This window comes from Dichomitus squalens (assembly GCF_000275845.1).
Source record: "Dichomitus squalens LYAD-421 SS1 unplaced genomic scaffold DICSQscaffold_10, whole genome shotgun sequence".
Classification (NCBI taxonomy): domain Eukaryota; kingdom Fungi; phylum Basidiomycota; class Agaricomycetes; order Polyporales; family Polyporaceae; genus Dichomitus; species Dichomitus squalens.
In genome coordinates this window covers 32,178-41,160 of record NW_006766892.1, presented here as the reverse complement: position 1 = coordinate 41,160, position 8,983 = coordinate 32,178, and the positions used below count along the sequence as shown (strand labels likewise).

Below are 8,983 nucleotides of genomic sequence, written 5' to 3'. Positions count from 1 at the left end.
AAGAGTGGTTAGTCACATGTACCATAGTGCGATGAATAATACAATGACGAAAGAATTGCGACGTATCGCACCATAGGATGAGTAAGAGATGAGTAAGGCATAGACCTGTCTAGACCGTTCTGGAGTAGTACGGATTGTCCTAGACAGTACCAGAAGAGTCCGGAAGCATAGCTATAGTACACGAGCAGAGAGTCCCAAATATGGTAACATACTACATAAGCGACTACAGCTAAGCGCTAGGAGACGCATAGCCTCGTGTAGTCCGGACCGGATAAGTCCAAGTTCAACAGGCGCGGTACTATTGCTCGAAAGAGGTCAGTAGCGCGAGATAACGCCTTCCCGGTGGACCTGAGACCTTTTCTCCAGTGCCAGAAAGAAGACTGGAAAGCCTCACTTCACAAGGGTGACTGCGAATTGCTCAAGCAAGGCAGGGCGTTTGAAGTCGAGCGTCGTCGTGGGCTACATGACAATGATTGGTTCATGAATAGCATGCTCAGTCAGTCACCGTTCCTATTGATTTCTCCTCTAGTTGTATTCTACATTTCTCATCATGGTTCCCGTGTGCATGAAGGGGGTAGGTCAAACCTGACTCTAATTCTGAGACGCTTCTGACCAGAATCGAATCAGAATCGAGGCCCACTTTGACCTCCCCTATTGGTGATCAACTACCATAAAGGATCACACAGTAGCTGCAACAGTTAACTACATATCCGCGAGAATCACTGGAGTGTTGGAGGTCCTAGTAAAATGACCATCTGACACACCTTCCCTGCCAGCTGGCACCACCCTCCGGGACTTGCAGTTACTGGACTTGAGTCCTGGGCCACTTCAGTGGCCAGGAATAGTCTGACTATCAACAGCCCGGCGACGTCTCCGACTGCGGTCAGGAGTAGCGACACACTTCTTTGTGTGCGCCGTTCCCAAACGGCTACCGTTGGAGACTTCGATGCTCATCGACTCTAACCTTTGGGATCCTGCGGTACGTAAGTCTATCTCAAGTGGGTCATTGCTATTCAGGCCGGTCATCTAGCACAATGCCGAATGCAACGTGAACCAGGCAGTTAAAAGCACCCCACCAGCAGGCACTATCCCCACCGCTCTCCGTTACTTGGTTCGCGGCAACACCGTTCTCTTCACCCTCCTCGCTCCTCTTCATCCCAACCATGTTTCCCCGCTCCATCGTCGCTGTCATCGTTGTCGCTGCCGTCTGTAGCTGTAAGTTTACTGTGACACCCGAAATCCGCTTTGGTGACTGGCTTCGATTGCAGCGGTAAATGCGCAGGTTTCCAACTGCGCCCGTAACTACACCGTCGTCTCAGGGGACACCTGTGACGAGATCGCTGGCAAGGAGAACGTGTCTAGCTTCCAGCTTGCCACGGTGAACAAAGCGACCATCAATGCGGGTTGCACTAACCTGAGAGCTGGAGAGGTGTGTAGTGTGGGGTACAAGTGCTCAGCCTGCACCACTCACGATTCCGTTGCAGGAGCTGTGCCTCGGCATTGTCGGACAGGACTGCGAGGTCACACATGTTGTCGCCAACGGCGATACCTGTGAGTCTATTGCGGAGGCTGCCGGGACGACCCTCGATATCCTCCTGGAGAACAACCCCAACGTCAATAGCGAGTGCAACAACATCCATCCTGGAGAGGTACGTCATGTCCACGCTCAAATAAATTATGCTAGTTCTTATCTCTCGTCCGTTAAACTTCAGGTATTGTGCACGGCGAAAGATGTGATTGCCTAGCAGAACTCTGCGTCGACTGCGGCTTGAGGTCATATGCCGAACATGTACATTATGAGCTCGAGATCATGAATGTTGGTAGGACGGCGATCTTGTTATCATATCACGTTGAGGTGGAGCTAGCTAGCGTTGCTCTACGGCTCCTGGTCACGGAATTTACAACAGGAAGAGCAGTAGTAGGGACTTGAACGTGATCTCTTGTACCTCATCATCAACATTCGGACGCTCTGCAGTGTATGGAGAGGCGTATCGAGACATTGGTCCGTATTCAAAATCGATGAGTCACCCGGATGCCAGCCATAGACCGTCAGATACCATAGCGATGAGCTGTGACAATTAATAACATTTCCCCCCGAGCCAGGAATGAAGGCTTAGTGCATTTACACGACGACCTTTTTCACTCTTACGCCGTACTCGGCACAGACCCTCTGTGCCTCCTCCCACCATAGTGGCACCTCTATCCCTGTGCAGACAATCAAGGTGCCCGGAGAGGAAATGGCAGATGAGGGATCTGCACAGGCGGGTAGCCCGGCGAGGAGTCCCTTCTTGAGGGCAGCCCCAATTCCATATCGAATCAATCCGAAATCTTCCAGCGTCCCTACCCTGCCTTTCCTCGTGTGCACATCCAAGGTGAGGGAAACGAGGCCTGTCGGGACGTCGAGGTTCGCGAGTCAGACAGAGGACGCCACGGCCAGCGCGCGCAGGTTAGGGAACGTAGTCGCCAGACTCTCAAAGAGCGGACGCTGAGTACCGAGCTCCGCGAAGGACCTCCCGGCCAATCGCAGGCAGGTGACAGACGGGAAGATGAGGGGGGAACGTGCGACGGCGTCGATGTCGACGCTTATAGTTGCGTCAGGGAAGCTGTCCTCGTAGTCCATGTCGACGGACTTCAGTGCCGAAAATGACTTGAGGGTCCTGATTAGAGCCCACGGCACGACCCAAAAAGTCCTACCATCTGATCGAACTTGCACAGAGAACGGCAGTCGCTGACTAGATCCTGGACAACGCGGAAAGCGTGGTCCGCAATCCAAAGGCCGCCAAGGGTACTATCAGATGGGATGTCTGAGTTATCAGCGGATGACGATTCTTCACATTCGTCACTAAGGTGGATCGGCGACTCCAGGCGAATACGCTGATAGTAGCGCGGCCCGTTCGAGCGAATGGGTTCATGAGCCGAGCCTTCAGGCGTAGGGGCACCACTAGGTCTAAACTGCAACGTCGTGTCCGTACTGCTCCGCCAATTGACTTATGAAACAGTGTTAGGGGCAAGTCACACCAAGACGGTAAGAAAGGCAGGTGAGACGTACTTGGGGTAGTTGTCCATGATAACGGCCATACTGGTTATGTTGATGGAAGAGAGATGGTATGGAAACATGCGGTCAAGCACCGTACGATGTCCGAACGCTGCTGATGAGGTGTACGGCCCAACGGCGGAGGGTTTACGGGTACAGTGACCATGACGACAGTCCTGTGAGCTCTTGAGTGGTCTATGTACCCTCGTTGGCGACTCGTGTGAGATCTCAAAGCTTAAAGCTTCAGGAAGAGATAGTGGCGCGAGCCAGAAGCAGACGCAGTCCGGAAGCAAGAAGCACAGGCGCCCATTTCCTTGTTTCCTCCACCATCCTCTCCTCCGCTGTCGCTGTCACGGACAGCACCGGCCGCGCTCGCTCGATCTGTTTCAGGTACTGCGCTGAACCTATACTGAACGCTGTATGCTACATGTGTTATCATGCCGTCTCCACCTTCAGTTCGCGTCATTATTCGTCTGCCCTACAACCGTCCTGAAGACGCACCGGCGGATCCTCCTCGAGTGCGTTCGCACATCCGTAACGGTTGACGCCTCGACTGTACTGACATGCTGACTTCACCATCTCATCTCGTGTCATCCCTTTCCAAGTCCAGATAGAATGGAGCGCTGACAAGGAGCATATCCTCTGGGAGGTCATCGCGAAGAGCCGCGCCGTAGACGGTGCCACCGATTGTACGTAACTAGACCTCCCCCATAATCCCCGTACCCTCTTACAATCCCTTCCTACTACACAATTCGAGCTATCTTGCTGATGTGCGATTCTACCGGTGTAGGGAAAGGCCTCGCGCAACATCTCCAGGTTCCCCTGCCCTACCTCCTCTACCGCGCCCAAGTGCGCTACGAAGAAGATCTGCGTGGACTTCAAGGCCTCGGCGGACCAGGACTCGCAGTGCGCAGTCCAGCGACAGCATCTCCCTCCGCTCCCTCGCCTATACGCGCCAACGGCCCCACTCCAGGCGAGTACTTCCCGCGCATCACGCCCACGAGCACGAACAATCCCGATCAGCCCCAACGTCCGTCCCTCCCGCACCGCGAGTCCGCACGCGCTAGACTCGCTTCGTCGTCGTCTCAGAATGGGGTGGGGACGGCAGCGGGCGGGACAGCTTCAACTTCTGGGACAGTTCCTGGGACCAGCACTCTCCGGCCAAACATCGGCGTACGGGCACGGCTGAGTTCGCTCGGGCACGCGCATGGACGTGCACTCCAACTGAGGTCGCCAATCACGGGCGAGCACGTCCAGAGCCCCCTAAGCACCAACCCGACCTCAGGGCTACCGTATCAACGGCCGACGAAGAAGGTCTCGTCGTCATCCACGCTCACTCTCCAGGGTACGAAGAGGACGCGGTCGCCGCTGCCGCACCCGCTATCCCCCGCATCTTCGCGTGCAGGGTCGTCGTCGGACGGCGCGAATGGAGGGGAGGACACGAGTGATGAAGAGGACGAGAGCGACGAGGAGGCGAGGAAGGAGGAGGAGGCAGAGAAGCAGGATGCGCTCGCGCGGAAATTGGCGGCCTTGGAGAAGCTAATGACCAAGGACGCGTTGGGACTCGTTGCGGAACCCGTTGCGCGCTTAGTTGTCAACGGGAGCATCAATGGGAGCGTAGGCGGGAGGCATAGAGGCAGGGTGCGTCCGTTGTCTCGGACAAGCGCGTCGCTCTCCTCGTCAGGCGTCGCACAAGATTTCCCTCGCGAGCGGAACCAGAGTCTGTCGAGCGCGAGCGTCGACTCGCCTCACGGCTCCATACCTGACATTCCCTCCCCACAAGCGCAATCGCACAACCAATATGCGTACCAGTATCCCACCGCGAGCACGAGCATCCATAGCGTCCGCAACCACCAGCGACACCACAGCCAGGGCTGCATCGCATACCAGAGCGCGAGCTCGAGTGTACATCATAATCCTCCCCGCTCCGTGTCGCATTCGCAGTCGCTCTCGTCCCACTCTCAGTCCCTGTCCCAGTCGAGATCAAATTCGCATTCGGACCCCCACTCGCCCCATCGGGTGACCTCGCCTATGCCTGTCGGGCGACACATCTCCACCCCGGAGAAGAGCTCCTCTCCGCCTGCGCTTTCGCCTGGCAGCGCGCGGGGACAGGCGGCGCACGCAAGGGGGATCCACGCCGGGCTCGCAGCGGGTACGCCTTCGGGAAGCGAGGCGTCGAGTTTCAGTGACTTGAGTGGTCAGTATGCTCACAGTATCATTCGCCGGCGCATGTTGACGGAATCGACAATGCGGCAGATGCGAGCGTGTCCCAGTCTGCATTGGAGAGCGCCCTGATGTCGAACGTGTCGAATATGTCGAACGTGCGGAGTGGGGGGTCGCGTTTGTAAGTATTTTATGCCTGTCATCCGTACAGGCGTTGGTTGACAGTGCTCTGTATAGGTCTTCGTTCGCGCGTAGTCGTTTACAGGGTAATAGACGGTCGTCACGTAGTTGAGCTCTGTACTTGCTGTTGTGCAGGGCGTGCCGACTACAACTTTAACGCGTAGTGTTTCGATAGCTGCTTGGATATACATAACTTTGTAGTGTCTCTACAACCTGCAAATAAAGCTCGACTTCCCGGGCCGGGCGACGAAGTCGCCCATGGCGCTCAGGCCTGGCGGTCATTTGTACAACTCTCGCGTGTTCTCGTAGATTCTGAGGCGGTACCGCCGGTACTACTGCTCGGTGACGCGTACAAGCTGGGAAAGACGGTTACGAATCCCGTACGTTGACAAAGCGACGTAGACAGGGAAGGGACACGCACGCGGGGAATACGCAAGCTTAATTCGCAGCACTGGCTATATAAGCTCGCTCACCCTCGAGCACCACAACCCCGAGTCCTTCCTGTTCTCTTTGCTTGATACGCACAAAGTCGCCGCCACTTAACTCCATCACACCTTCTCATAGCAGAGATTCGACGAACATCGCACGCGAAGATATTATTGCTGAGCATTTAGACGACTCTGTTTCGCGCGTCTGCGGCCCGTGTCCCCGATCGGTGACGCCACCGTCTTTCTGTCCTCTCCCAATACACCCCCTACATTCTCCTCACCCATCTCGAGTGGTTCCAACATCAATATGAACCTAACATTCGTCACCGAGCTTGGCGAGACTTTCTCCGTCGAGATCGACCCGCAAATGGAGCTCGAGAACGTCATGGCCCTCCTCGAAGCAGAGGTACGCACGGTTGATCTACCTCTTTGTGTGCACACGTTCATACGCGCTGTAGTCCGGCATCCCAATCAGCGAACAAAGCCTCTCTCATGAGGGCCGTGGCTTGCGCGATCCGAAGGCGACGATGCGAGATTCTGGCGTTGGGGACAACTCCGTGCTCTTGCTCCGTAGAAAGGTGCACGTCCCGGGAACAAGCAGGCGCGTCTCTTCCTGTCTGGCATTTGATCGAAAAGCAGGGGGGCAATATTGATGTATGTATTGGGCGTAGGTCCGTTGAGCAGGATGCGGAGATGATGCGGTTACAGCTCCTCGGGGATCCTAACCTCATGAACCAGCTCCGACAAGTACGTCCTTCGTTCCCTCTGCCAAAGCATCCATCCCTTCCCACCTTCATGCAACCAAAATGTTGATGGCATCTCTACCATCGGACAACCTCTAGACAAATCCCGAGATAGTCGACGCCGCACAAAACAATCCCGCGCAGTTTGCCGAGCTCATCCGCCAAACGCGCCAACGACAACACGAAGTCCAGTTGGAGGCCGAGCGTGAGCGCATGCTTCTCGAGGCGGATCCCTTCAGCATTGAGGCGCAACGCAAGATTGAGGAGGCCATCCAGCAGCAGGCCGTCCTCGAGAACTTGGAGCACGCGCTCGAGTACTCGCCGGAGTCGTTTGGGCGTGTGACAATGCTTTAGTAAGTCTCGGGTTTCGACTTGCGAGCAGTTGGGGGAACTGATTGGTGTAGTATACCGGTGGAAGTGAACGGCCATCCGGTAAAGGCGTTCGTGGACAGTGGAGCACAATCGACGATCAGTACGTGTGGCGTTCGCTCTCTATCCATGTCGCATCTCACTTTGCATATCGTCTAGTGAATCCGGAGACTGCGGAAGCATGTGGGTACGCATGAATCTACTCCTCCCCCTCCCATTTGAACGTGCATGCCAACCCCTGCCTCTACAGGATCATGCGCCTCCTTGACCGCCGCTTCTCCGGCATCGCCCAAGGCGTCGGCACAGCCCGCATCCTCGGGCGCGTCCACAGCGCGCCTCTCAAACTCGCAGACCTCCACCTCCCCTGCTCGTTCACAATCATGGAGGGCCGCGCCGTCGACCTTCTCTTCGGGCTTGACATGCTGAAGGCCCACCAGGCGTGCATCGACCTCGAAAAGAACGTCCTTCGCATTCAGGGGAGAGAAGTTTCGTTCCTGCCGGAGCATGAGCTACCGGAGAAGGCGAGGAATCCAGAATTGCACGCGGAGCTGGAGGCTGGTACGGCTAGTGGGTCTGGGTCGGGAGCTCGCGCGGCGGCGGGGGCGAGCTCGTTCCCTGGGGCAGGACACACCTTGGGTGCTGCGCCTGCGCCTGTAGGTGCGGGAAGGGGAGGTCCAGTGGGGCAGCAGGCGGCAACATCATCGCAGGCGCGGAGTAGACATTCGGAAGAGGCCATCAGCACGCTGATTGGCCTGGGCGCATCGAGGGACACCGCGATTCAGTTGCTGGACGCGGCTGGCGGGAATGTGGACGTCGCTGCTGCGCTGCTGTTCCAATAGCGGCGCTAAACAGCTCGCGCGAACTCACGGAGAAACGGGCATGGGACGGACCTCACGAGGGCTAACGAAGTTGCACAACTTGTATTATATACGCATCGCTCAAATAACAGCTGACAGCATTTTCTACATTCCTTGGAGAGCAGAATTGCAGTACATAGTGATATTGGTTGAGCGCTGCTTCTACGGGGCGTTCTCCTTGCTCAGTGCGTACCAGTCCGCGAATTGACGTTCGACGCAGAGCGATCCTTGAAATCCAACCACGGACGAGATTCTGTTTGTCGCGGGGACAACCCCGATTAACATGAATATGACATACTCGTTACCCGCCCTTCGTCTGCCCTTTGTCCCTGAGTGTATGGTGGCTCGAACCCGCCCGTCGAAACGGTTACGCCAAAAGGCAGTATAACTGAGAAGTTACGTTCTCAGCCACCGGCGGGTATATGTGCACATTACCGGGCTTGATCGTGCTAAGGGTGACTGCCACCCTTACACTGAGCTCAGGTTGCCTTATGTATGATTTGGCGTGGGCTGAGACCTCATGGAGAGGTAACGACACACCAGTACAGAGATGTTGTCCTTCCCTTGGACAATCTCAAGGAATGGAACCTGGATCTACGATGCCACATTCAGTCCAAACGGAACCTTGTGAGTAGTCGTAACAGAAACGTACATTCGTGAGGTCCACGACATCGTCGAACGTGCCCCTGCATACCGCGAGGGTCTGTGCCTTGTGGCGCCTAGCCTGCACCTCCGAGTCCCATCGTCGAAGGTAAGTACTTGTACGTGAAAGACTCATCCGAGAGGAAGGTGGCTCTATGTCGCGCGCTAGTACAGCCGGTTTCAGCTCGCTTGTCGTGAGAGCGCCGCGCCGCGTCTCGCGCATTTGCCTGTTTTCCCCTCCTAAGCGCCCCCAAAGGAACTTCGGACGACGATATCTCCTCGACTGCTCAATGTAACCACCTCATTCTTGCATATTCCGGCTCAGGATCATGACGCGCAGGGCACGGTGCCGGTTTTAAGTTGGCCGCTCGTATGTCGGATGTTCCACCCGCCTTCGGTCGATTTCACGCTGTCTTCTGCATCTGTCGCGCATATATCTTAAAACAACCCCTGGAGATACCTGGAAGGCTCACTGGTAGCTGTGGGCGGATGTTACGGAGGGCATATGGTGCAGAAGAGTCCATGATGTACGTTTTCTCCATTCTGCGAATGGTTCTCGCACATGCC

At 56.1% G+C, this 8,983-nt stretch overlaps 3 protein-coding genes across 3 annotated transcripts; 2 read left to right on the top strand and 1 right to left on the bottom strand.

Moving 5' to 3' along the window:
• Window positions 1-1,163: 1,163 nt before the first annotated feature.
• DICSQDRAFT_146424 (uncharacterized protein) lies at window positions 1,164-1,745 on the top strand (the record flags this gene model as incomplete). Its single annotated transcript, XM_007364789.1, has 4 exons — window positions 1,164-1,215; window positions 1,269-1,429; window positions 1,485-1,649; window positions 1,713-1,745. The coding sequence occupies 4 exons, from the start codon at window positions 1,164-1,166 to the stop codon at window positions 1,743-1,745; spliced, it is 411 nt and encodes a 136-aa protein (XP_007364851.1).
• A 668-nt stretch (window positions 1,746-2,413) lies between these two features.
• DICSQDRAFT_169167 (uncharacterized protein) lies at window positions 2,414-3,078 on the bottom strand (the record flags this gene model as incomplete). The annotated part of the gene is made up of 3 exons (XM_007364788.1): window positions 2,414-2,629; window positions 2,695-2,971; window positions 3,050-3,078. The coding sequence occupies 3 exons, from the start codon at window positions 3,076-3,078 to the stop codon at window positions 2,414-2,416; spliced, it is 522 nt and encodes a 173-aa protein (XP_007364850.1).
• Window positions 3,079-3,374: 296 nt separating this feature from the next.
• Window positions 3,375-5,640, top strand: DICSQDRAFT_154565 (uncharacterized protein). Its single transcript, XM_007364787.1, has 5 exons — window positions 3,375-3,552; window positions 3,645-3,723; window positions 3,825-5,231; window positions 5,291-5,378; window positions 5,435-5,640. Exons 1-5 carry the CDS (start codon window positions 3,472-3,474, stop codon window positions 5,487-5,489), a joined length of 1,710 nt encoding a protein of 569 aa, XP_007364849.1. The 5' UTR covers window positions 3,375-3,471; the 3' UTR covers window positions 5,490-5,640.
• Window positions 5,641-8,983: the final 3,343 nt, after the last annotated feature.

Excerpts from the sequence above, each read along its gene's own strand:
- DICSQDRAFT_154565 (XM_007364787.1), top strand. The coding sequence starts at position 3,472 with ATGCCGTCTCCACCTTCAGTTCGCGTCATTATTCGTCTGCCCTACAAC. Across the intron at positions 3,553-3,644 it reads CACCGGCGGATCCTCCTCGA|ATAGAATGGAGCGCTGACAA; the intron begins GTGCGTTCGCAC and ends TTCCAAGTCCAG. Across the intron at positions 3,724-3,824 it reads CGTAGACGGTGCCACCGATT|GGAAAGGCCTCGCGCAACAT; the intron begins GTACGTAACTAG and ends CTACCGGTGTAG.